General features: G+C 34.0%; 1 protein-coding gene across 2 annotated transcripts in view; it reads left to right on the plus strand.

Annotated features, from left to right (window-relative positions):
* LOC100367162 (bifunctional UDP-N-acetylglucosamine 2-epimerase/N-acetylmannosamine kinase) overlaps positions 1-26091 on the plus strand; it is a 30696-nt gene extending 4605 nt beyond the window's left edge. Inside the window, exons 2-12 of one of the 2 annotated variants that reach the window (XM_078008571.2) lie at positions 540-629; positions 10637-10857; positions 15517-16121; positions 16637-16937; positions 17590-17800; positions 18400-18529; positions 19057-19125; positions 19412-19564; positions 21542-21724; positions 23078-23194; positions 23714-26091. In XM_078008571.2, the coding sequence (XP_077864697.2) occupies positions 540-629; positions 10637-10857; positions 15517-16121; positions 16637-16937; positions 17590-17800; positions 18400-18529; positions 19057-19125; positions 19412-19564; positions 21542-21724; positions 23078-23194; positions 23714-23949 (2316 nt within the window). In that variant the 3' untranslated portion in view covers positions 23950-26091. Of the gene's footprint in view, positions 1-440; positions 495-539; positions 630-10636; positions 10858-15516; positions 16122-16636; positions 16938-17589; positions 17801-18399; positions 18530-19056; positions 19126-19411; positions 19565-21541; positions 21725-23077; positions 23195-23713 lie in introns of those variants that run through there. The other variant, XM_085504428.1, reaches the window with a different exon arrangement.
* Positions 26092-27442: the final 1351 nt, after the last annotated feature.

The following is a 27442-nucleotide window of genomic DNA, read 5'->3' on the forward strand; positions in this document are numbered from 1 at the left end:
AAAAAAGAATTAATTTTATTTTTTTCCGCCCTCCTCAAAAATATTGCCTTATAAAAACTCAAGAAACAAGGAATAAAAAAAGTCTGGCCTAAACATTGCTGTGATCTGAAATAAACGGGATTTCGGCGAAAATATCACCACTAATATTTCATTCAACCGGTGTTTGTTTGTTGTACGATACTGCTATTTCGCGAATATGTCATAACTGCCCAAACTTAACTGGTTCTATCATTTGCACTTTATTTGCACCCGGAAAGCCACGTGTCATCTGTCAGACTACGGTTTTCCACTTCCGGGATTCTGAGACCTAGAAGTAAGTAACCCTTAGTGACAGCATGCCACGCCTACGGTTCGGGGCGAATCTAACGATCACATTCGGAATCCAATCAGTAGTCTTCTTACTTAAATCGACCCTTCCGTAACATTCAAGGCCATTGGTCAGTTTTGCACACGCATGCGCATTGCAATTTTCTTGCCGGAACAGCCCAACGAAGGTAATTATATGCTCTCATACTCTTATTCCTGCGTTCTGTTTTCAGAGGTGTCGGGACGGTATCGTCGGTATTTCCATTCCTGATTTTGGTAGAAGTACTCCGCAATTTATGGACGGTAAAAAGGATCCACATGATGTAAGAACTTGTACATTTATGCTTGTTTTGTTTAGCCCACCATGGTACGCTATGTTGGCTTTCAATGTATTTTGTCTCTACACAGCCAGGTCACTGATGTGTTCTGGCTAGCAGACTATCTATCAACGTGCTTTCACGAAATTGTTATCAATGAAAATATAATTACTAGTGCTACTTGTTTAGTTAAACGTCCAAAATTGAAATAATTCGCAGAAAATGACTGATAACTGCATGTTATATAGTATAGGACACGTAACTGCTTACATGCTTTCGCATATTTCACGTGCAGGTAAACTCCATGGTTTACATTGACGTCACACTGCTCGATGTTTTATTTTGACAATCGTGCTCTTTCACGCAATGTAACGAGTATGAGACCATTTGTAAGATGGCCGCTTTCGTTACCTAGCGTCGGAAACGCGTTGTTTGTAAAGATCAACTCGTATTTCTAGTGTGCGATTATTTTCTACACTGTCTTGTAATGCCTTCTTTACAGTGCCTTATCGTGTCCTCGCATGTATTCATTCATATATATCACAGTCCCTGTTGAGGGACTGTGTATATATGTATTATTTAATGGTTTGTTTCGTCGTCGTTTACTTTTGACTCGTTTACTATTTACGTTATGATCTACACAACGTTATTTAGTGCTCGGAGATATAACAACCTATGTGCGTGCAATCGATCATGTTGCTAGTAGTAGTAAGCTATTATACTTCTCCTTGGAGCTGACACTGTGCCACACCCATATTGCAGTCGTGCAGCCAGCCAGTCACAATGACCTTGTTGAAGTCAAAGTATTACAACTATTGTATTGGTCATTAGTTCAGCTTGAAATCAGGAATACAGAAAATATTATATTCCTGATTAGTGATTTTAGTACAAATATGAGAAACAGTTTAATTTAAATAAAATTATATACCGAGAGTTATTATATAATTTTGATAATTTACACACCAGTGATTACTAATTCTAGTAATTGATTCTAATTGGAAAATTGGTAAGAGTTCCCTTTGCATCCCTATCCCTGACTCTAATACCTTCACCCATACCTCCCAATTCAATTGTGAATGGTCCCTCTACCCTACTATAGGTTTCCTTAGAAGAGGTATATACAATTAAATTGGGTAGCGATGGAGGGTAGGGTTAGGGGTGGTGGGTGCAAAATGATAATTATTTTTGCCATGTCTTTGATCTATCCCATGAAGAATGGTCAAAATTGTGACACTGTAGTAACTATAGGTTAATATATACTTGGAGGAAACGTGCAACTGCAGTGGATTGTGTGGAAAATTAGCATATTCAAATTACCGGTAGATGTGTTCTACATTTTTCATCCAATCAAAATCATGGCCTGTGTTCCCTTTGAGAAAATTTGTCATTGAGGAATGTTTTCATCTCACAGATCATCTTGAGCATCTCAATAGTCACCCGCTGTTGCCTGTGTAGATAAAATCTCAGGAGGGGGGGGGGGGGCTAACCTGTGGAATGTGTCTGGTTACCGGGCCACTGCTATATGGTTGTTATTGAGGAACTACCGGTACCTGCCAACACAGAATCTGTTTAATTGTGATATTGTGTCAAAGCTGTGATTACAATCCATTTTTGTGAATTTTTGTGAGAGTAAAATTAAACTTTTTTTTAATGACAAAAAAGAATGCCAAGGCCTTAGTAATTTGATATGTACCCTTATATGCTGTCTAACACTACTGGTTTTTTTGACCTTTGTTTTCAATCCTTCTTTTATTTCATGTCAAAAATACCAAATTAATATTTCATAATTTAGGGCATTGTTTTCACAAGGAGTGATATTTTGTCGTCAAAGGCTTGCATTGCCTCGCTGACGTTGCTGAGCAAAACAGTTTCATGAAATGGGTTTCTCAACTCAACTAGGAAATTTAATTTTTTTTTGGCCATTGTCTCTTCTATGTTATGGGTGTCAAACACCATTTTACTTGGGAAGTCACAGTGTACTTATATGCATGTTATCAAGTATCAACACACTGTTGGTCCACCCAATATTACTATGGAAACATTAATCTAGCCAGCATATCTTTCTGTAATGAATATTTTCCAGTCTTTTCTGACATTGCTGTCAATTGTGACAAGTAAATATCGGTAGACGTTAATTTTGAGTGTTAAACAACCATACTGAAATACAAAACCAGTTTGTATTTTCAAAATATTGAAACAACAATATTTTCCAGTAATAGTACAGTACCGTAAAATCTGTATTAGTAGCCGCATCCCTAATAGAAGTCGCCCCGTTCTTCTAGAATAATTGAGAACCAAAAATTCATCATTTCTCATATGTGTAGGTGCTCTAATAGAAGTTGTATTCCCTCTCTTGCATTGTACCGTTTTAATAGAATCTGCGGCTTCTAATACAGATTTTACAGTACTTGCTTATAGCAACTTTCTATCCTGACGCAAAGAATTTCAGGAAATTCAATGAATAAGAAAAGAGGCAGTGCTTCTACACGCTGAAAATCACAGTAATGCTATTAATTTCAAGTAATTAACTGCCCGCTCATTGCATTGAAGTAAGCTTCTAGTGCTAATGATAATCAAAAAGTTGGGGGGAGTGGGTCGTTGATCATTCAAACGTGGGAAACGTAAGTTCGTAACTGGTCCTGTTTCTTTCAAAATTTTAATGCAAAATTTTGTCTAACCACCAATCATTTTTTGTTTCTTCATTTCACTGCTTCCTAAAATATTCCTCTCAAACCTGATGATTAGGCACATTTGTTGAGCTTTTCTTTGAATTCTCCACATGTTGGAGCACTGTTATCATTTGTGTTGCATTGTTGGCTATCATAACTCTATTCTGAAAATTATGTACCATAAATCACCACAGAGAACTTTATTTTGCAAATTAAATTTTAAAATGCCCATCCTTTGAGTTAGGAAATGAAAGCTCGCGATGAGTAAGTCAGTAAATTGGGTCATTGAAAGCATACATTGAGTAGCCAGAGGTGGGAGGGCTACTACAGTGATGTCAATATTGGAATGGATAACCGGATATTGCTTGGTTCCACGCTAATTAGACTGTCTGTGGCTTCATACCAGTGACATTTACATTGTGGATATTCATTTACATGGAAAAATGAAACTAAGACAGCAACTGCTGTGTTTGTAATTAGCAACATTGTATCATGGTCTTTACATGTGTAGGAAAACCCAGGATTTGACCTAGATCTAACTAACTGCTGAAAAACGTGAACCATTAACGTTGCCGGTGGGTGTCCTCTCTACACCAATCTGACGCATATCGGACAAGTAGTAAATGGAGTTTGTCGAAAGGAAAGTTATGAAAAATTAAAGAAACTTTGATGCTATCAGATTCATTACGTACTACTGGTAGTACATACATGTATATGTACATCAGATATATTAATGTGGCCATAGTCGGGACTTCTATCTTATGTAAATATTATTATTAAATATTAATAATAGATGGATTGTTAGCCCTGTCATAGTTTGTTATATTCAGCAGCATACATGGTTGACATATTGGTTTAAAATAGTTTCAGCCGAGCTTCCTGTAAATGGTGTTCAGTTGGAGTATCAATGTATGTTTCAGTTACAGTTCACCACTCAGCATAAATGGCACTTCCTGAAATACAAAAGATGGCATAATCTAATGCAGGACTGCTGGGAATATAGTAGGGTTTGTTTTTGTATACTGTGACACCATATTTTGTAATTAGAGAACTGAATTCAAATGATTTATTTATTGGCTAACTACCTAAAAGTCCTCGATGGTTACAAGATCTTGGCACATGCTGAATATTCTTAATCCGTTATGTTCCCAGAGGTGTCGTTATGTTCCCAGAGGTGTCATTATCTTCATGTTCATGGGGGACCTACTTAGACGTGTTCACATGTCAGAAATGGTATACTGAAATCAATAGTTATGAATATAATGGTAAATCTTCACAATATACATTGTATAGAATGACATTTTGGGCACTTTGGACTAAAATGCGTGATGCAGCATGTTACATGAGGAAATGCAGCTGAAAAAAATTTAAACTACATGTATGTGGCCATGAACTGGGCTGTCTGAAATGGCTTACCAAAGTAGACATTCTTTTTATTGAGTGATGAGTTGATATAAACTGACTTGCCTACATTTATAAACATAATTTCACATGACACCACTGGTACTCCTTAGTATGGTTCTCATAGGATATTCTGTAAAAAACAACTTGTATGTAAAAAAAAAAAAAAATTAATCAGATTTCGATGAAAAATGTGGAAATATTTTGTGAACAAATCAATAATTCTTCAAAGAAATGTAGTACTGCTAACACTTTTAATTATTTAACTTCACTGGTAAATGAAATTCCCGGAAAAATTTTGCAATATGTTTCCAAGAAAGTTCATAGTGAGTAAATTCCACTAATTTTCACCATCCCCCCAGTTGTGGGGTCCACACACCAAGCAACTGGATCAGAAAATATACAAGAGTATAAACTTCTACAAGGATTTAATTTCACTAATTTGATATTGTAAACATAATCACTGGGTTTTAAATTTCCAGCAAAAAACAATGAGTTGTAAAGTTATTTAGGGAATTTCATTTACCAGTGAAGTTGCATTTCCTAATATGGTAGCATGCAGATACAAAATGATAGCTCACTGTAATTTATGAGGATTTGGTGACAGATGTATGATAATGTCAGCATGAGTAATGGTGTTGGATGTTGGCAGTTACTGTATTTGTTCTATTGCAAGCGCATCTTCAATAAGTGTATTTGAATGATCAATTACATTAATTATGTACATGATCATTCAAATATTACTTGTTGTCACCTGCACACACACATGGAGCAAAGGCTCATGGGTAGATGACATGCTATGGCCATCTGCGTCATGCACAGGTGATGACTCTACACTTTAAGCACACTAGTAGAACAGAATTGATATCTAGAAATTTAACTCATTATGAAACGGAATGGAAAAGTTGTGTATTAAAAGCTTTTATACTGTTTCATATATTTTTTCATATTTTGCACTTGATTTGGCAACTCCGAAACCCTTTAGTGCTGAAAATGTTAAAGCGCGGTAGTCGTCGCACTGCGCATGTTTCGACATTTGTGTTGATAAACATTGATTTTCCCACAATCCAATGTGCTCTTCAAATGGAAATCACAAGAATGAGGTTTGACCTGGGCGCGACTTGCATTGATTACCGCCGGTGACTCCTTCGAAACCTTCCAATCACATGAAAATTACCTAATTAAAGCTTGGAAACGTCTCAGTTTACACTCGTTGATCTGCGCAACAGTCAAAGTCGCCATCTTTGTTTATATGAGACCCATATATCTCGCACATGCGCAGCGCGACGACTACCACGCTTTAAGGTTAATAATAGCCAATTTGCTGAACGTTAATGTCTACTTTTGCCAGTCTTTTCAAAACCTGATGAGATAACCCTTTCTTGTTTTATAGTACTTAGCTTTACTGCAGTCGGGTTTTTGTGTCAAAAACATTACAAATAAAGAAATCAACCAGTAAAAGCATAGTTTTCTAGTCTTGTGACAGACATAAATGCAGAATGTATTAAGTGATTCAGAACATTTATGAGTGATCTGTAGATTTCAATGTAGATAAAAATGCACCATGAAAAAATAAATATTTAATGTGCAGTAATCAGCCATTATAGTGGATTTCATATCATTAGTTTTTGGTCACACAGGAAAATTATTATTTTCATTTCACTAGTGAAGCTTTAGATATCCTATTGTGAGTTAAACAGTCTGCACGTATATTCATGTATATAATTGTTTACCTATAATAGTATAAATGATGAAATAGTGTTTGACATAATCCTAGATATTACGCCTGTTACACAAATTCTCTTCAGAATAATGGGACAAAAATGGGCAAATTTTTTGAGTAAAAACTGAAAATTGGCGTATTTTTTCTGTTGGCTCCAAAGTTGAAGTTCATGTCCAGAAATATTGAATATTAAGAAAAAAGGTGAGCAAGAAAGTCTGGTGGTGAAAAAGTATTAAATATTTCAGATTTATTTTTAATTAATGATTAACAAACGCAGAGTTTCAGGAGATTTTCTGGTATATTTCTGTCAGTTGTGAAAGGATTATCCTTTCTGTTTGAACTGCTTTTCGCATGTATAGTCGTTTTGTGAAGTGTAGGCATATAGGGCCTGGAAAAGTGGTGTTTGATTTCCCCATGTGAAATTCTATTATGAGGGTTCTGTAGTGGAAACCGAGAACAAACATCAGAGTGTATAAATGCCACATGGTTATTGAAGCCTTTTATTTATCTAATTTTTAGGGACAATCTGGGGTCAATCCCATTAATATGCTGATGTGGCAGTGTGTTTATATACTGAGGGCAGGACTACCCATAACTTGTTTCCAAGGAGATTGTGTAGCGTACATGCTTGGTCACTTAGTTCGAAGTGTGGTAAACTGAGCTAGATCTTAAACAGGAACAGCAAGGTTACTTCTATTTCTCTAAAAAACCCTAAACCATGTTTAGTATGTCTTTATTCTGAACAGCTGTTGGTGGTCCCAACAAAACAGAAAGCCACGTGTATGTGCATATTAATTTTGTTTTTAAATATAAAATATAAAAAAAAACTAGCGGGTATTAGGTACTAATAGGTAGTCATTTTCACTTGCTAATTTTTTACATGACTGACCAATAGCTTGGACAGTTGAATAAACCATGTTTATTTCTACATTTTCCTGTTTATTATTTCATGCCCTTGCCAGTTTAATGCAGTGAAATAAATCAATCCTGTGGAAATCAGCTTGTTTTCCCATTTTCATTTTCCTTACAGTACAGTGAACACATTCATTATTTTTAATAACTGTTTTCACTAATAAGTGAAATAGTCTGCTCACAGAAAATGCTATCATTATATGTAATGATAAAAAAACACTTTCAAAAGGCTGTCTAAGGCCCAGAAAAAAATATTTTGGTAAATTATCTAAATTCAACACATGCAAGCATTTCTTAAGTCTTTTCCTAATATAGTCATTAATTTCGTGTTTACACTAATTTTTATTTTATTTTTTTCTAAAATTCTGGCAAAAGATGCTGTGACACGTTTTTAACTAATGTGTATTGACCGGAAACTGGAATAAATTTTTTCCGGCTCTAATATTGTTGCCTGTGAGGGTTTGTTGGCATTTTTTGTCATGTACATTAAATGTCAGTAGAGAAATTCATATATTTCAAGGTATTTCTAGAAGCCTTAAAATGAGTATCAATTCAAACCCAGACATCATTGCTATTGACGGTGTCATAAACGGGTCAAAAACCTACTTTTAACTAAAACTGAATAAAAAATATTCATGTTTCTGATCATTATACACGTCAGTCATACATCTGCATGTCACAGCTTGCTTTTTTTGGTTTTTGGTTTTAAAAAAAAAAGAAAAGTCACAATAAATGTACAATTTTTTAAGAGAAATATAAAAAAAACACCTTGCATACCAGTTTTGAGAAAAAAATGACCATAAATGTTTTTCTTTTCTTGGCGTAGTGTTCGCCGTTGCTTGGTGAATCATCAAAAACTTGTTTTCATTATAATTTGTGTGTTTTGTTCTGATTTGTTTATGTCGCTAGCTAGGTTGACACCCATAAAGGAAAAAATAACTCCCCACCTAAATGACTAAAGGTAGTATGACTCATCATTAGTAAATGGAGCAGCGTTAACAATACATCTAGATTTTCGTTAAAATCCCTTGAGAATGTGTGATTGGAATGCATTACTTTGTGAAATCTTTAAAAATTTGCATCGCATTTAAATTGTGCTGCCACATCTTCCTTTGTTTAATCTATTATGCATCTGTAGTCACATTTGTTAAAATAAAAGCTTCAATATTTTCATATTTTTTTTCAAACTTTTGATCAATACTTGTAGTCAATGGAAAACTGTCTATTCAGTCCAATAACTTATTTAAAAAAATGACAAATTCATAAAAATAGGCCACAATGTTGTACCAAATTTTGACAGAAACAAAATAGGCCAAAAAAAAAAAACTTGTGTTGCCCTCAAGTCGAAAAATTTGAAAATTGGGTCGGTCGGATTTTTTTTTTTTTTTTTTTTTTTAAATTCGTGAAAACTAAGAGTATCGTAAATAGCCAATGTATATGAACTTCATAGTATTCGGAACATGTCAGAGAAATACAGATCAACCCGAGGTTCAAAGTCGCCACTTACTGGGAAACACTTTTTTACTGCTTAAATTGGTGAGTTTTTAATATTTGAGGCTATTAAAAAAAAAAAAAAAAAAAACGTGACCCGATATTACATATTTTTTGGTAAGTTGCTGAAGGCAACAAAACAATTTTTTTTTTGGCCTTATGTACAGGAAAAAATGTAAATAACTGTAAAAGATGATCAGAAAAATTACTTATTTAGCTCTGATTATTTTGTGTTACTGTTAAATACTTTGATCTTTGCTGGAAAGACTTTTTGGCTGTTTTGTATGGAGTTTATTTTCACTTACTTCTGATGAGTTGAATGTAAAATATAGGCAAAGGGTACTAGTATTTTACTTAGGCGAAAATATAATCCAAGTAAAAATTGAGTATTTTACAGTAAACTATACTTAGTTTGAGTATGATTTGAGTGTGAATCTGATATCCTTGTACTAGAAAGAAACCAATAAATCATCAGTTTAATGGATAATCTGTGTTTTATTTCTCATTAAGAATCAGAATCATAAAAAATGCAGAAAATTTACAACACATTTTTGATTTTTGCCGAGTGAAAATTTAATCAACTAAATAGAACTTGAGCAAAGATTGTTTCCATGGGAACTACAACTATTATTTTATCATAGCATTTTAATAACTCGTTTAAAATACATGGGGCTGACAAGGTTATGGTTAAAAGTAAACCCTACTGTGTAAATTTGTCAAAATACACACCATTATAACTAAGGGTGACCTTTACCTTCAATAGTTTCTTCACACTTTCTTATAGCTAGACATGTACACTCTCATAGCTTTTAATATCCACCAAATATAACATATCATTTAGGGGTGTGCCAATCCACTGCTCTGATTTCCACATGTTTTCACTCTAGAGTTAATTTTTATACCAGACTACTCCATTTTTATTGGCACTTCAACTAGTGGGACTAGGTTTTGAAACAACTCTTATACATAGTTCTATATACCGTACATCCATTTACAATTCAATGTTTTATTTCATGTTCAAAAATTCCATGCAGTGCAGTGAATTCAGTAGCACCCAACTTTGTCAATGTAGCATCATTTATTTCAATAAAAAGAGCGATGTCTGCACTTTTAGAAACCATGTCAAATAAATCGTAAAAAAACATGAAAATGTTTGCAGGACAAATTGTCTTGATCACCCCTGGTATTTGGAGTTCTGGTGACTCCCTACATTTTTGTTTATTCTCTTGTAATGTTTTCACAACTATCAAAGCTAACGTACCATGTCAAGCCATCCACCGATTTGAATATGGAATTGTAATCTTCTCAACAACTCTTGTCAGTATTTTCAAATGTTGACTCTGTGTACATGTTATTTATTGTTAGCATTACAAGAAAGCCACATGTCATGACTTCTTTATTTCCAGTCATTAAAAGTGATTCACTTGTTTGATGTTGCTAACTACAGGTTTACTGAACTAGAACTACATGGATGTCACAATGACCTACAAAGAATGAATCAATACATGGGAAGAATGTCCATTTAAGGGTGTGGTACATGGCCAAATGACTCTGTATTGAATGTGTAACTGTCCCCAATAGACTATTTTCTCTTCACTGCATTATTATCATGTGTGGAATCAAACATAAAAACTGGACAAAGGTCATAGCGACCTAGTGGTGTCAAAATATTACGAGGTTTTAAACACTCGTTATGAGTGCTCAGAATGACTGTCATGCAATATCAAAATGTTCGTCTTGAGTAAATGGGAAATTATCTATGGTATTGATTGTTTATTCACGATTGACATGTCTTTCTTTACTCTTCACACTTCTAGGTTTTCATGTATCAAAACGGCTTTCAGAATGGGCATCGGAGGACGCCATCGTCCTCGAGCCTTGGCAGTGAGTCGCTGGACCGACCAATGCGGGTGTGTGTTGCAACCTGCAATCGAGCAGATTACTCCAAGTTAGCACCAATCATGTTAGGGTTAAAAGAAGATAAAGACTTCCAGCTGCAGGTTATTGTGATGGGATGCCATCTTATTGATGATTATGGGTAAGTTAGTTATTCAGTCTGTCTATCATGACTTGTCCGTGTGATACAATCGTCGGTTAATGGTTGCAATCTCCAACATTATCTAGTGTAAAGTCTATCAATTTTTGTGATAATTTGACAGTTTTCATGGAGACAAAAGTTCAGGATAATCTTTGTGACCTGCTATCCAAACGTCGAAGTGAAACAGAATGCTACAGAGTTTCATGGTTTTCTGCAACTCTCAAAAGTTTTGAAAATTTTTGCCAGGAAAATTGAACATTTGTTATTAGTAATATGCAAATAGAAGCACTTGTAGATGTTGATGCACAGAACTACAAAACACATGAAATACTAGCAGGTAAACAGATACATATAAAGTTGGTTCATATGTACTTTATTGGTGATGCCTTCTAATACAATACTGGTATGTGCATTCTTTTATGGTGGTGGTGACTCAGTAAGAGGGCTGCTTGACAGCTTAAAATGTTGTATAGACCTTGACATTCTGTTTTATAGTCACACTACTTAGGAAGTAACATTAAACTACTGGAACATAACCCCCCCAAAAAACAGTAGATCATAAAGTACATGCTAGTACATGGTACTGCTAAATAAATGCTCCAACATGTTTACTCTAATTTTGATTTAATGGCTACCAGCTGTGAATAATAAAGTGTTAGATTTTTGTTGGATTCTTACAATTTAATTTTGGGTTCATCCTTGGTTTTGTAAATATGTCATTGTACGTCTAGGTCGTATCAAAAACAAAGTTTATTGTTTAGAAAAAAAGTCATCTCTGCATTCATTCCAAGATTGTAAGCACATCAGAATAGTTTCTGTTGTATATATTGCACACAGAAGTTATAAATAGACCGTGTCGAAAAAATATCCCAGTTATGTGATGATGATAAAATACGAATACGGAGCCAACAGATGAGGTTTCAACTGGTACTGGTATTATTATACTCTGCAAACATCAAGTACAATAACGCGGTAAAACTCCACTACTCCAATAACTAGATACTTAAACTCCGATACAATTCAAGGAGATCTCCGATCCGATCTCAGTGCTGAACAAAACTCCCCTATATATACCCGCACTGTCTATAAATAGACCATTACATCAGCATACATAATGAGTCTTGAACTTACTGCAAATTTCTAGAATGTTCCATTACCTTCCATTGCCTCCTACAGTGTTCTGTTACCTATTCAACCAGTTTCTAAAAAATATAGAATATTCCACCCAGACACAGTACGGTTCTAGAACATTCTCAGTGACACGGAAGTGGTAAATAAGTCGTATGCGACAATGTGACACCAACATTCACAGAAAGCAAAATGTTTTAGTTGATCTTTTATGTGTTGTCTTTCTTATTACTACAAGCAAGGAAAGGCATATAATAATAAGGCTATAGTAATGCAGACACATGGAAATGAGAACATTTCTGTTAGACATACTGGTAAAAGCTTTTTATTTCGAAACAATTAAAATGTATGCTCAGTTTTGGAGCTGTAAACACAGCAGTTACAAAATGTGTAATTGGTTTGAGTTGACAGTTGGGGTGATTTTTTATGATTTTGCCGATGACGTATTTGCCTGTACTATATAATGAAGAGTTTTATTAGAATCAGGAATTTGTTAACTTTGGTGATTTGTTTTTTTAGTAGGTTAAATTAGTTGACAAGTTGAAACCTGTTCACACGTCACGGTAGTTAACATTTAATTCCGTGTTCTCACCTTTCCATCCCTTATTGGAACGATTTCAGGAGGCATTGTTTTAACCGAGAGACTTTGTTCATGCATTTCTTATCTCGGGGGGTGGGGGTGGGGGGGTTAAACCCAGAACTATGTGTTCACATGTGTGTTCCAACAAGGGATTAAAATTCACTTTGAGTCAAACCCTGGATTTTGTTACCTGTATGAATACAAAATATGTGTGGTCACTCACTGTTAACAATTTGAAACAATTTGAAAATATATAATATCAAATGTATGGTCATTTTAATTTATGTAGTTTTAAATGTGTATAATTTTGTTGACTACCCCAATAAATACTGGCCTATCTGGGAAGGGGGTGTGGTATTGCATGCTCGGCTTTAAACACTTGCTGGTATTTCTCTTAGATTTAGAAAACTCTTGCATGACATGATTATTATTTGCAATATTACATACTAACGAGTTTACAAATTAATTAATAAACATTTTCTGAAAATTAATATCTATATAATAAGATCTATTCCTACCTGGCAAGGTTTGTATACTAATCTATATCTCGTTTGATAGCATAAACATTAGAATTAATTCTTTGAGTGACGTATTTTTCCCGCCCTAAATTCAGTTCAAATATTTCCTGAAAATTGTCACAGAATTTCATCATAATTTTGGTCCATGCTGACAGTATAAGATATTGCTTTTACTTTTTGATCAAAAGGTTTGTCATTTTTTATTAACATTCCATGTGAGGAGGAGCAGACTGTACAACATTAATTTGTAGATGGTGCCAAAAGTTGACAATGGTGCTCAAATGGTTTAACACATTATTTTTGACTTGTGTATCATGAATAAATCATAAAGCAATGAAAACACTATGCTATCCATATTGTTAGTAAAAATATCTGTTTTCTCATTAACATACCAAGCTGATTTATTTTGGTGTTGTCATGGTAATATACATGTTGTAGGGTGTGTGGTATTTACCATTTAGTGGTATTTAATATTAATAATCTACATTTCAACCATTTCATAAGCTGTTTTTTTGCTTACCGGGTATTAAATATTGGTACAATTATATTTTGAAGCATTTATTCCTTTCTATTAATCTTTTAACAACATTTTCCATTTTTTTATTTTCTATACAGGGGTCGAAATACTCTGGTGCACACTGCACTATGCACATATATTATTAGCTAGTGCAAATAAACTCAAAATATAATGTGCACGCTGTGCATGTAGCAATGAACACAACATTTTCTCATTATATTCACTAAGCCTAAATTAAGTTCAACAATTATTGTAAGGTAACTAAAAAAAAAGCAAATTCTTTCGTGTTCACATTGATCGAGAACTAGTAAATTTTATTATAACTTTAAAAGTGGTGCATTTCACAACAATTTAGTGCAGGTAAATTTCAAATTCAACATGCACACTGTGCATGCAAGGAACAAAATAATATTTCAATCCCTGCTATAATGTGCAAATGTTGATCAACATTTTTGACCAAAAAAATATGGAAAATATTATGCAAATGAATGTTGACAAGAAAGTTGGCTTTGATATTCAGAGAGCTGAAATACATTTCCAGAATTGGGTTATATATTTGATTGAAGAACACTGAAATTGCACATTCATGTCGATACCTGTACATTCATATCCTTTCCACCATCAAAATGATACTTCTAACATTAATATATATTATAATAGTCTTAACCTAACTGTTTATAGTGCTTATGTTCAACTCTCCACTGTCCATCGATGAAATTTAAAGCATGTTTTTAAATTGCAGATTTTGTTGCCATACAAGTATCTTCTGATATATATATATATATATATATATATATATATATATATATATATATATATATATATATATAGGCTTTAATTTATCTACTGTTTCAATTTTCATAAATATGACTTTGAAATTTATGTACAACCACACATTTATGATAATTAATAAGGGAATAATTAATGGTTGTATTAATTATAAGCCACATGTGATTACAATTTTTTTTTGTGTGATGTCGTTTGTCATTCTAATTGTGTGTATATTCACCATATGTTTTAGCTTACCATAAAGAGGTATAACATGTTCCTTTTATCATCAGTCTGTTTTGAAACAGGCTTATTTTCAATTTTATAATACAGTCAAAACTATTCAACCTGCCAGATGTGAATACCAAAACTGTAATAATAGCTTACAGCAACAAAATATGAAAATGGTTTCAACATTTTTAAGCAGTTGTTTGCAAAGCCTGATTCTAACGTAACTTGGCTGATGCTGTGCCAAATAATTATTCTGCTTTTAGTTGATAAAAAGCGACTGAATTTGAATGTTTTTGTGTGGACAACCAGTTACTTTTGGACTTAATGGACATAATTTCACTGTGGCCACTGGTCTTCATGAATTTTTTTGTAAAAAACAATTCAGGTAGAAGCCTACTCATAAATTAATATACCCAACTGTACTCCAAGGCAATATAAGGATATTGACTTAAAAAGGTGGTCACCAGCCTTATTTTCGAGGAATTAATGGTTGTATTTTAGTGGAAAAGCACCATTTTGGCAGTGTTATAATGCTTTTACCATAGGTTTTTTCTGCAGAGATGATAATAGAGAGATTAATGATATATTAATGATATGCAAATTATTTAATTAATATGCACAGATTGTATATAGAACTATTTTGTGAATAGTGACAAAAGTTGGCTTTGGTGCTCAATGGCTTAATGATATGCAAATTACCTAATTATTATGCACAGATGGTATATAGAACTATTTTGTGAATAGTGACGAAAGTTGACTTTGGTGCTCACAGGGTTAATGATATGCAAATTACCTAATTATTATGCACAGATGGTATATAGAACTATTTTGTGAAAGGTGACAAAAGTTTACCTTTGGTATTCAAAGGGTTAAGCATGATAAATATATAATAATTAACCACATTTTCTTATTTCCAGTTCAACTTATCGTATGATAGAACAAGACAAGATAAAGATTGATGCCAAACTTCACACGATAGTCAGAGGTGAAGACGAAGCCGCTATGGTGGAATCGGTTGGTCTTGCACTTGTCAAGCTACCAGACATATTTCTACGACTCAAACCTGACATCCTGATAGTTCATGGTGATCGATTTGATGCTTTGTCTACAGCCACAGCAGCCGCACTGATGAACATACGAATCATTCATATAGAAGGTGGCGAAATCAGTGGAACGATTGATGATTGTATACGACATTCCATCACAAAATTAGCTCATTATCATGTGTGTTGCACCGAGCGTGCCAGGGGTCGGCTCCAAGCGATGTGCGAGGACAATGAAAGGATTCTCCTTGCCGGCTGTACATCGTATGATATGCTGCTGAAATCGAATACAAAAAATTGCCAACTTATTATTGATAGATGGGTTGAAAAAGGCGTGAAACCAAAAGAGTATATCATAGCATTGCAACATCCTGTGACTACAGATCTTCACAATTCTCTGAAAATGTTCGACCTAACCTTGGAAGCACTCCTGGAATTTGGCAAAAAGACCGTATTGTTGTTCCCGAACATCGACGCAGGTAAATAGTCGCATATAATTAATACTGTAGACATATTAATTATTCACTGGGTTTTAATTTCACAATTTTCCAAAATTAATTCCATGTAAGTAAGTTTTCAGTTTAAAACAGTGAATATGCCTAAAACATCAAAATTGTGAAATTATTACAAAGTGAATATGCTCTCAAAATATCAATATAGTGAAAATATATACCCAGTGAAAATTGATATTTTACTGCGTATTGGATTAAAAATACTATTTGAAATGGACAGACACACCTGTCAAATTTGTAAGCACTGCCTTACATGCAATAATATAAAAGCAAATATGGTATGCAAAATTACAATTAGAATCAAGTATCCATAAAAACAGACTGCTTTGATTGCATGTAAATTTTTAATAGGTTATGGAAAAAAATCATACATATTGTAGCAGTCACGATTTCACACCTTGGGTCTATAGGCAGAAAGCCAGTGACTTTGGCAAAATAAGTTCAACTGTTATAATATTTTGAAATCTATTATTGTCTTTCAGGTAGCAAAGATATGACGCGTATCTTACGTCGAAAAAAGATAGAAAACCATCCCAACTTCAGCACAGCCAAGCATATTCCTTTTGAAGAATTCATTGTCTTGGTAGCCAACTGTGCGTGTATAATCGGTAATAGTAGTGCTGGAGTAAGAGAGGCTGGAGCGTTTGGTACACCGGTTATAAACCTTGGATCTCGACAGACCGGTAGAGAAACAGGTGAAAATGTAATGCATTGTCGTGATGCCGACACTAAAGAAAAGATACTCCATGCTTTAGAACTACAGTATCAGAAACAATATCCACCGTAAGTGAAAAAAATCTATTCAATGATTTTTTTTCTCTCCCTCCTTCTTTCCCGCACTCTTTGCCTTTTGTCCCCTCCCTCTTTTCCTTTCTTCCTTTAACCCTCCCTTCTCTCCTTCTCTTCCCATCCTTGAATATTAAACGTTAGTCATAAGCATATTTTACTCATTCACTGTCCTTGATATTACAAATATTTAATAGTTGCCATTGCTTAATAAACCATCAAAGGTTATACACATAGCAGTGTTCTGTTACTAGAAGTCAATTAAATCCTAATTAAATGAACAATAATTGGGTGTTTTGTTCTGCTATTCAGTAAATTTGTACAAGAAAAAATTACATCACTCTTATACATTTGTGACTTCAGAAAATTTTTTGTTTGTTTTGTATTTGTTCCAGAGCAGGGGAGGGTGAGGTAGACTGAGACTATATCAACATCAACATCCAACAAGTGCTTGTATGATTGTTGTCTTCCCTACAATTCTTTCCCAGCAAAATAAAGTGTAATTCATATTGTATGACAGCAAACATTCTGACCCTAGAAGTTGAGCAGCTGCCTGATCACTGCTTAATCATATATAGTATACTGAAATTTTATAATTTATTCAGATCTTACATGTATTTTTACTCCACCTTCTCTTTAACAATTCCAGGTCATATATCTACGGAGACGGGCATGCTGTGTCTCGGATAATAAAATTTATGAAAGAACTGGATGTTATTGATAGTATACAGAAACAGTTTATCTTCCCACCAATGCCAGACGGTGTCAGCCAAGACATAGATCATATCTTAGAAATTCAAAGTGCCATAGCTGTTGATCTCGGTGGAACCAATCTCAGAGTGTCTATTGTTAGCAAAGCTGTAAGTCACCATCGTTTTTTAGCCTGCATTGTCTGGACAACACTTAAAGCGAGGTGGTTGTCGTGCAGCACAAGTTTTTTCTAAACATAAACAATTTATATTACAAGCATCATGTATGCTGCTGGTGTCCCATATCGAACAGGATGCAGTGTCTGTCATGTGTATTACTGTTGTATGACTATGTATTCCACAATTTATTTTCAATTGGTTCCAGAGTTCACACTGAATGGAATAGAATATAGTGCCTTAGATGTGCATATTCCGGTACTACATGGTTGCTCAAGCATACATGTAATAAATTTAACACAATTGATATTATTAATGGCAAGCAGATATATTATACATACAGTTTATAAGAAATGTTATGAGGGTCTTACAGATTAATAGTTTTTGGGATATACCATATGGGTCTGGCTGAGGATTTTCATATTGATACAGTTATGAACTAAGCCATAAGGAGTTTGCAGTGTAATTTCTTGGGAACTGGCTGATTAATACAGTTTATTACCTAAGCAATTAATAATAACTTTAATAATAATATTTAATAATAACTTTTAATTATAAAAGTAGACTAATTTTTTTCTCTCTTTAACATTCAGGGAGAAATAATGCATATGATGTCTAAACCTACACCCAGTGACAACACAGCACGAATGGAATCTTTATTAACCTTGTTAGTGGATGCCTCTCAGATTGCTACTAAACTCAACTGTAGAGTATTAGGAGTGGGTAAGTACCAAGTCTTAAGATTCCCTGGCTATCCATTGAATTTTTAGCAGGTCATGTGTTGAAGTCAACTTTGCATGTGTGAATTTCACAGTTCTAAAACTGGTTGTTTTTGTGTGTCTTGTAATACGTAGTTATGATGACAGTGTCATTGTAAGCGATTGATTTACCCCACCCCCCCACTACAGTTCCCATTCTGTCCATTAGTACGAGTTAGTTCCTTTCTTACAGTTTCTGTAACAAGCGATTGAACTAGGCACATTGTTGGCCTTCCACAGTAGGTTTTTTTTCAGGGTTTTCCTTCCTTAGTTTGTCTAGGACTGTGAGAAACTAGTTGTCCAGGGTGTACCATTGGGAGATGAGGTTGATTTGGGAGCTCTACCGTTCACTGGCAGGGCTTTTATTTACTAACAGCTAGCCAGTCCCACCACCACTGGCTGTGACGCTGAGCACTTGAGCACCCCTGACACCCTAATAATTTTATATTTTTTTTATATGCAATCCATACACTGTTGACATTTCTGTTTTAGGTGTGAGTACAGGTGGTAGAGTGAATCCACACGAAGGATTGGTCATGCATTCCACTAAGTCATTAGAGGGTGAGTAATACTTTATTTTATGACGAGAATATTGTATACACTCAGCAAGTACAGTGAATGTATTCTATTCTGTTCTGTTCTGCCAGAATACATACTTAGCAGTATTCTCATTGAAACGTAGCTTTTATACATCTTTGCCAACTCATATCCTGAAAAGTTCGCGATCTTTTAGACATCGAGTCACGGCGACGTGGATACCTTTAAAGTTAATAGCAGTGAAAATAAGATGTTTACAGTATTTTTCTTGCTGTGTTCTATTTAAAGTGCAATATTTATTTATTTTTAGGTTGGAGTGCAATTGATTTGAGGACCCCGATTTCATCAGCTTTACACTTACCGGTATGGGTTGATAATGATGGAAACTGTGCGGCATTAGGAGAAAGAAAGTTTGGACATGGTAAAGGGAAGGAAGATTTTCTTGCCATTGCTACAGGAACAGGTAAATATTCTTTCAGCATGGATTCATTGTTTTTATGTGAATTTTTTTTATAGATTTCAGAGGGGTGAACTCAGTTTAAGTATATCCCTCTGCTCGAAAAATGGAACTGAAATATTTTCTATAAATAATTTGTAAAACATTTTGTATTCTATGTCTCAGAACGATTTTTTTTCCCTGAAGTTTATGTTTTAGAATCAAATTTAGTGATGGTTGCTGTTCTTGCTTTTATGTGTTATACAAATGTGTTACTGTTTTCATTGTGTGACTAGAAATTGTCCTAAATGAGTTTAACCTTTTCACCACCAGATTTTCTGGCCCAAATTTGTCTGCACTTTTTGCGAAGTGTGCGAAGCAGTTAGTGTGTCTGTCTGTGTGTCTGTGTGTGTCTGTTCCACTGTCATCTCAAGAACCATACATTGCTTTTTGATGAAACTTGGTGCATAGATGCTCTGGGCCAATGCTCAGATTTGATTAGGTTTTGGTAAAAATCCATGCTTATTAATTACCTAATTTGCATGATAATTAGCTGATTTTTAGCTGTTCTATGATTGTTCCACTGATATCTAAAGAACCACTCATTGGATTTTGATGAAACTTGGCACATAGATGCTCTGAACTAATTCGCAGATTTGATTAGTTTTGGGTAAAAATCTGCAATATTAATTACCTAATTTGCATAATGATTAATAAATTATTGGCTTTTCCACTGATATCTCAAGTACTAATCATCACATTTCAATAAAACTTGGTACATAGATGTCATAGGACACTGCACAGACCTGATAGTTTTTAGTGTAATATCAGTACATATTAATTACCTAATTTGCATAATTAATTAATTTTCAGCTTTTGATATTTCAAGTAGTAATCATCACATTTCAATGAAACTTGGTGCATAGATCATATGACACTGCACAGACCTGATAGTTTTTAGGGTAATATCAGTACATATTAATTACCTAAATTGCATAATTAATTAATTTTCTGCTTTTGATATTTCAAGTAGTAATCATCACATTTCAATGAAACTTGCAACATAGTTACTTAAGGATTGTGCAGGGACCTGATTAGTTTTGGGGTAAATATTTGTGCATATTAATCACCCTATTAGCAAAATTAGTTAATTTTCAGCTTTTCGCCTGATCATAATATTTCAATTAGACTAGCTACATAGATTCTCTAGGACTATGCAGAGACCTGATTAGTTTTAGGGTAAATAATTGTGGATATTAATTACCTAATTCGCATAATCAGTTAATTTTTTCCATGAATGTTCCACTGATATATAAAGAACCAACTAATTAGATTTTAATGAAACTTTTATAGAGTATTCATCATCCCATTTCAATGAATACATATTTATGCTTATTAATCACCTAATTAAAATAATTAACACTGATATCTCAATTACTGATCATCACATTTGAATAAAATTTGTTACATAAATGCTCTAGAACAATAGACAGGCTCGATTAATTTTGGGTTAAAAATTGTTCATATTAATTCTCTAATAATAATTCATAGTTTTTTGGTTCTAGTCACATTTCAATGAAACTTGGTACATAGATATTAAATTACGCAGGCCTTATTATTTTTACACTCAAATATGTTCATATCAGTTACCTGATTTACATAATTAGTTTTTAGCTATTCCATCAATATCTCGAGTACAAGTAATTTTGAATTAATTTTTAATGTGTCTTCAATACTCTCAGCACACGGAAGTTCTTTCTAAGCTTTCTTTGATTTTCTATTTTCTTCAATATTTCTGGAAATGAACCCTAACTGGAGCTAACAGCAAAATTTGAGTAAATTTTCAGTTTCTATTAAAAAAAATTGTCTATTTTTGTACAAATCTTCTGAAAGAGAGTTCAGACTATAAACAGGACCATTTTGTGAATTTGTGGTGAAAAGATTGATGTGCTACTTCTGTTCTTGCTTTTTGTTTAGTGAAATATACATGTTTTGACTTTACAGGAATTGGTGGTGGTTTGGTTTTGAACGGTCGCCTTGTTCATGGCAGTAATTTCTGTGCAGCTGAGCTCGGTCATATTGCTGTTAGTATTGATGGTCCTGCCTGTATGTGTGGAAGTTCTGGATGTGTAGAAGCTTACAGTTCGGGGTTAGCTCTCATGAGAGAAGCTAAGAAACTCCATCAAGGTAGGCATGTAATGATTCAAAATATCTGAATAGTTCATATAGTTTTATTACATGAATTCTTTCTGCAAGCTGTGATTATGTATTAGATAACCACAAACTATGTGGGGGTTTCTCAATTACCAAGGGCAGTACTAAACCCAGAAGTGATTATCTGACTGGAAACAGACACTATATGGTGGAGTTCTTGCTGTATCAATACCCATCATTGCTAAAATACTTTTCAGACAATAATTAAAGCAGATCAGAATTTACTCTCACATCTGATACATCCTTGCTTAGCTTGGTGGGTAGAGTGACCATGATTGGGATGCTCTCAAGAATCTGGGTTCGACTGCAGGTCTTGCCTCTTGAAGTATTTTAAAAATGAGGGAGAAGTTGCACTTGACCATTTATCATGAAAGTGCATATTTGCCAGATCATCTCTCTGACAGAAATGTATATTTTAGCCATGTTCTGTCAGAATCTATCTCGTTTTGACAGAACCACCACAATGTATCAGTGTGACAGAAGTAACAGTGTGACAGAAGTTTTTTTAAAAGAATCTAAATACAGTTCGTAGTGTCAAAGAATTATCAGGGGTTGAAATACCTTGGTGCACACTGCACTATGCACATAGATTATTAGCTACCGGGTAGTGCAAGTAAACTCATAATATAATGTGCACACTGCAGTATGCACATAGATTATTAGCTACCGGGTAGTGCAAGTAAACTCATAATATAATGTGCACCCTGTACTATGCACATAGATTATTAGCTAGTGCAAGTAAACTCATAATATAATGTGCACACTGCACTATGCACATAGATTATTAGCTAGTGCAAGTAAACTCAAAATATAATGTGCACACTGCACTATGCACATAGATTATTAGCTACCGGGTAGTGCAAGTAAACTCATAATATAATGTGCACACTGCACTATGCACATAGATTATTAGCTAGTGCAAGTAAACTCAAAATATAATGTGCACACTGCACTATGCACATAGATTATTAGCTACCGGGTAGTGCAAGTAAACTCAAAATATAATGTGCACGCTGTGCATGTTAAAATTAACACAACATTTTCTGATTATATTCACTAAGCTTAAATTAAGTTCAACCAACATTGTGAGACAACTAAAAAAAAAGCAAATTCTTTCTTGATCGCATCAATCGAGAACATGTAAATTTTATTTAAACTTTAAAAGTGGTGCATTTCACAACAACTTAGTGCTGCAGGTAAATTTCAAATTCAACATGCACACTATGCATGCAGGGAAAAAAGTGTATTTCCATCCCTGACTATCCATTTTACGCTCGTCTTACTTTTCCTGCAATGAAGTGATATATTTGTTTTTGATATTCACAGCTGGTGAGTTAATAGTTGATGGTATGAAAATCGACACGAATGAAATCATATCTGCTAAACATCTTATACAAGCAGCAAAATTGGGTAACAAGAAAGCCGAGAAAATAATTCACCTTGGTAAGTGTGATGCAGACTTTTTTGTCTTTTCCGTCTTTTGATGCAGATAAGTGCCCAGTATTTAAATACTATAGGACATCATAATTTATTACCTTGTCTGTAATAATTTCTCTGAATTTCTATTAAAATATCAATAATTATATGCGCATGTTGAGTGAATGATGTCAAAGGTCACTGTGGCTATCACCCACTTTAAAGATATCAATATTGCGTAATCATCACCATGGTACGTTAAAACACGATTTACTAAGTAAAATAGAACAGTTGTAAAACCTGTTTTAGCAAGTTAAATTGCTTAAAAAGTAATCATTATTAAAATAAAAATCTTTGTTTTAAAAATTACAATGCTAGATGTAATGTAATGATTCATTTCAATGACTTGTAATGTCCTGGATTAATATATATGAAACGTAAGAGTTATCTGCAATGGATAATTTAAAGTAGTTCACATCCATAAAATGTATTGAGCATGCATGTTCAGTGCAAATTTTTAAACTTTAATTTTTTCCCCTCCATCAGGTGGTGAGGCTTTAGGTACCGCTGTTATCAGTATTCTGCATCTACTGAACCCAACCTTAGTCGTCTTGTGTGGAGTCTTAGCGCCAACATACGTCGACATTGTCAGAGAGACAATTGAGAACAAAGCGTTGCCATCAGCACGTGGTGTCAAAGTACAAGTGTCTCTGTTAAAAGAACCAGCATTGATGGGAGCAGCCAGTCTGGTCTTGGAGTATGCCACAAGACGAATTTACTAATAATTGTTATGACTAAACTCTTGATACTGCCATTCCCACTATCTATCTTTAAAGCACTGTGGCTGTACTTGTGTTAACACATCAGCAGCAGTGAACTAGTAGCATACCAAAAATACTGTAGTCCCAAGGCTTCTATAGAGTGGCATGCTCTGTATACTGTCTGCTTATTTCAACATTGTCAGACAAATTATGGGGACCCTTGTGGCGGTATTAAATCTTTCTGTATGTAACAGTGTCAAAACGCATTTCTGTATCTTTCTACGACCAGGAATTCCATTTGTAAATCTTTAAATAACATAAAAACAAAACCATGGTCGCCATCATCTGACAGGAATCGCATGTTTTCTATTGTGAATATAATATAAACCAAGTTAAGTTACATATACCCATATCAATAATGCTAAATTGTTTTGATGATAATACCTGCATACTCATTTTAGCACTGGTATTGAGTTGTGCATGCTTGGTGTTCTTAAAATTTCAACCAACAAATAATTTTCAATTGCATTGAGATACAATTATGCAAACCTGTAGTCTTTTTATTGAATACATACAACACAGTTTTAGCCTTGAACAGTCACTCTGTGTGTGATAAGGTGTTTTCAGGTTTTGTGATACATGGTATAAAAATTGCTTGTTAATTCAGTCCTCTGTGTAATATACAAATAATGTAATAATAACTTCTGTGTCTACATGTTGTATAATTGTAGGTATTTAAAGTGAATATCATATTTTGTTAAATAATATATTGAATATGAAAATAAAAAAAAATCTTCTGATTTTCCTTCATAAAATACTGCTCCATAGCAAGTACCTCAAATGGAATCCTTTACAAAATTATATACTCGTTAATAGATCATACAAATTTTAATAAAAAATAAATTTATGATAACTATCGAGTGGTATATTGGTTTTGTGTTTGCTCCTATTTATCATGTATTTTTACTTTATTTTATTGTATTCGCCTTTGTATGTGATGGATTTTTTTTCGCAATAACACTTACCCCCACATCCTGACTCTATTTATTGTATTTATTTTTCTAGTTGTGTGTCTTATTATTCAAAAGTTCTTTGTTACGAGTATGCGGTATTGTGCCATTGAAGTTTCAATCGTGGTAGAATTGTAGTTATAGTATTTTAGCAATTCAATTAACAATTTGTATAATATTGGTGCATTATTAGGAATTTATTTACACTGACTCCCTGATTATCCAGTTACCACTTGAGATCTGCATTTCTGTTTTTAGAAGTGTTATCTTCATCCCTATTAATTGACTGGATCTATTAAAATAGTGTTTGCTCGAGAGTGGCCAATAACTGGTGTCAACTGTAGACAAATCTCCCCTACTATAATACTATGCAATGTACGAATAGTATAGTAATAAGTAACATCTATTTCATGTGCAAAGTGGGTTTATATACTTCAGGTCACTTTGAATATGTTTCAACGAGATGAGATTCAAATTTGAACCAAGCATCCTGATCTTGTGTTGTAGTCAGCCATGTTGAAATTTTATGAAATGCCGAAAACTCAACTAACTGACAAATGAAGTCTTGGTTTGTTCTTGAGGTTCAGGACATCTCTGCAGCTGGAAACTGTCATGAAAATAAAACTATTTGAAAACATTTTGTAAAAATTGGCAGTAAAATCACCTGTCTTTGTCATCATGGAATCGATACTAACTTGTAAACTTTAATTTGAAAATTTGTTGAGGCTTTCACCCATTTTACAGGGTCTTCCATAGTTGTCCATTTTGTTAATGTACTTTATTTTGAGTAGAATATGATTTGTGACTGACCTGAAGGCTTCATTTACACAGTCTGTACTGTATATTTAATGGTCACATGTCACATACATGATACAGATGGCAGTGTTACCTCGCGTGTTAACTACTGTGAATGATGTAATCAGTGTATGCATGTGACCAGTAAAGATTTAGTTGTACAGTTCTCTTGTATGCTAGAACTTTAATAACGTCACAGTAGCATAGAGTAGGTTGTGCTATTTGTTGTAAACACTTGCTAGGTGGTTTAATATTTCAATCATTCACTCTGTATTATGGAGCATGATATTATTATTGTTCATTTTGTGAACTCTTTAGAATCTATTCTGCAATAAAACTCACTGATAATTTCAGACAATTTTGTATGCCTTGATTTTAGCAATACTGTAAAAGATTAGTAGTAGAGTAATTCATATCCATCAAGTAACTTTGCAGAACCACAAGCCATATTGTTTTTATATTTATCACACGGGTACAGCAGGTAGTTTTCTCAGAATTATCAGGTTTGCAATTTTGGCACAATATTTCATTGACTGAAAAATGTGCATCTCTTTGAGTCCCAATGCAGTATTTTTTGCAGGTAGTCTAAATATAGTTTACACCTGCTCCATACTAGCACAATGTACACAAAATTGTGTGATAGTACTGTGCCATCCAAGTTTTCAATTGACTCCTTTTTGACTCCCATGTGCGAAGCACAAAATGGGAGTCTTTGCAGTTAGTGTGTCTGTATGTGTGTGTGTATGTGTGTATGCGTGTCCGACTGTTCCACTGCTATCTCAAGAACCATACATCGGTTTTTGATGAAACTTGGTGCATAGATGCTCTGGGCCAATGCGCAGATTTGATTAGGTTTTGGTAAAAATCCATGCTCGTTAATTACCTAATTTGCATGATAATTAGCTAATTTTTAGCTGTTCTATGACTGTTCCACTGATATCTAAAGAACCACTCATTGGATTTTGATGAAACTTGGTACATAGATGCTCTGAACATATGCGCAGATTTGATTAATTTTTGGTAAAAATCCGTGCATATTAATTACCTAATTTGCATAATGATTAATAAATTTTTGGCTTTTCCACTGATATCTCAAGTACTAATCATCACATTTCAATGAAACTTGGTACATAGATGTCATACGACACTGCACAGACCTGATAGTTTTTATGGTAATATCAGTACATATTAATTACCTAATTTGCATAATTAATTAATTTTCAGCATTTGATATAAGTAGTTAGCATTACATTTCAATGAAACTTGGTACTTACATACTCAAGGACTAAGCAGAGATTGATTGTTTTCGATAAATATTTGTGCATATTAATCACCTAATTTGCATAATTAGTTAATTTTCAGCTTTTCCACGGGTATCTCAAGTACTAATCATCGCATTTCAATGAAACTTGGTACATAGATCCTTTAGGACTATGCAGAGACCTGATTAGTTTTAGGGTAAATAATTGTGCATATTAATTACCTAATTTGCATAATTAATTTTCAGCTTTTCTACTGATATCTAAAGTACTAATCATCACATTTCAATGAATCTAGAATTATGCAGACCCAATTAGTTTCCGGTAAATATTTGTGCATATTAATCACCTAATTTGCATAATTAACCAACTTTCACACTGATATCTCAGGTACTATACATCACATATCAATGAATGTACATGGATGCTGTAGGACAATAGACAGACCTG

Source organism: Saccoglossus kowalevskii, chromosome 10 (genome assembly GCF_978046115.1).
Source record: "Saccoglossus kowalevskii chromosome 10, keSacKowa6.1, whole genome shotgun sequence".
Taxonomy (NCBI): domain Eukaryota; kingdom Metazoa; phylum Hemichordata; class Enteropneusta; family Harrimaniidae; genus Saccoglossus; species Saccoglossus kowalevskii.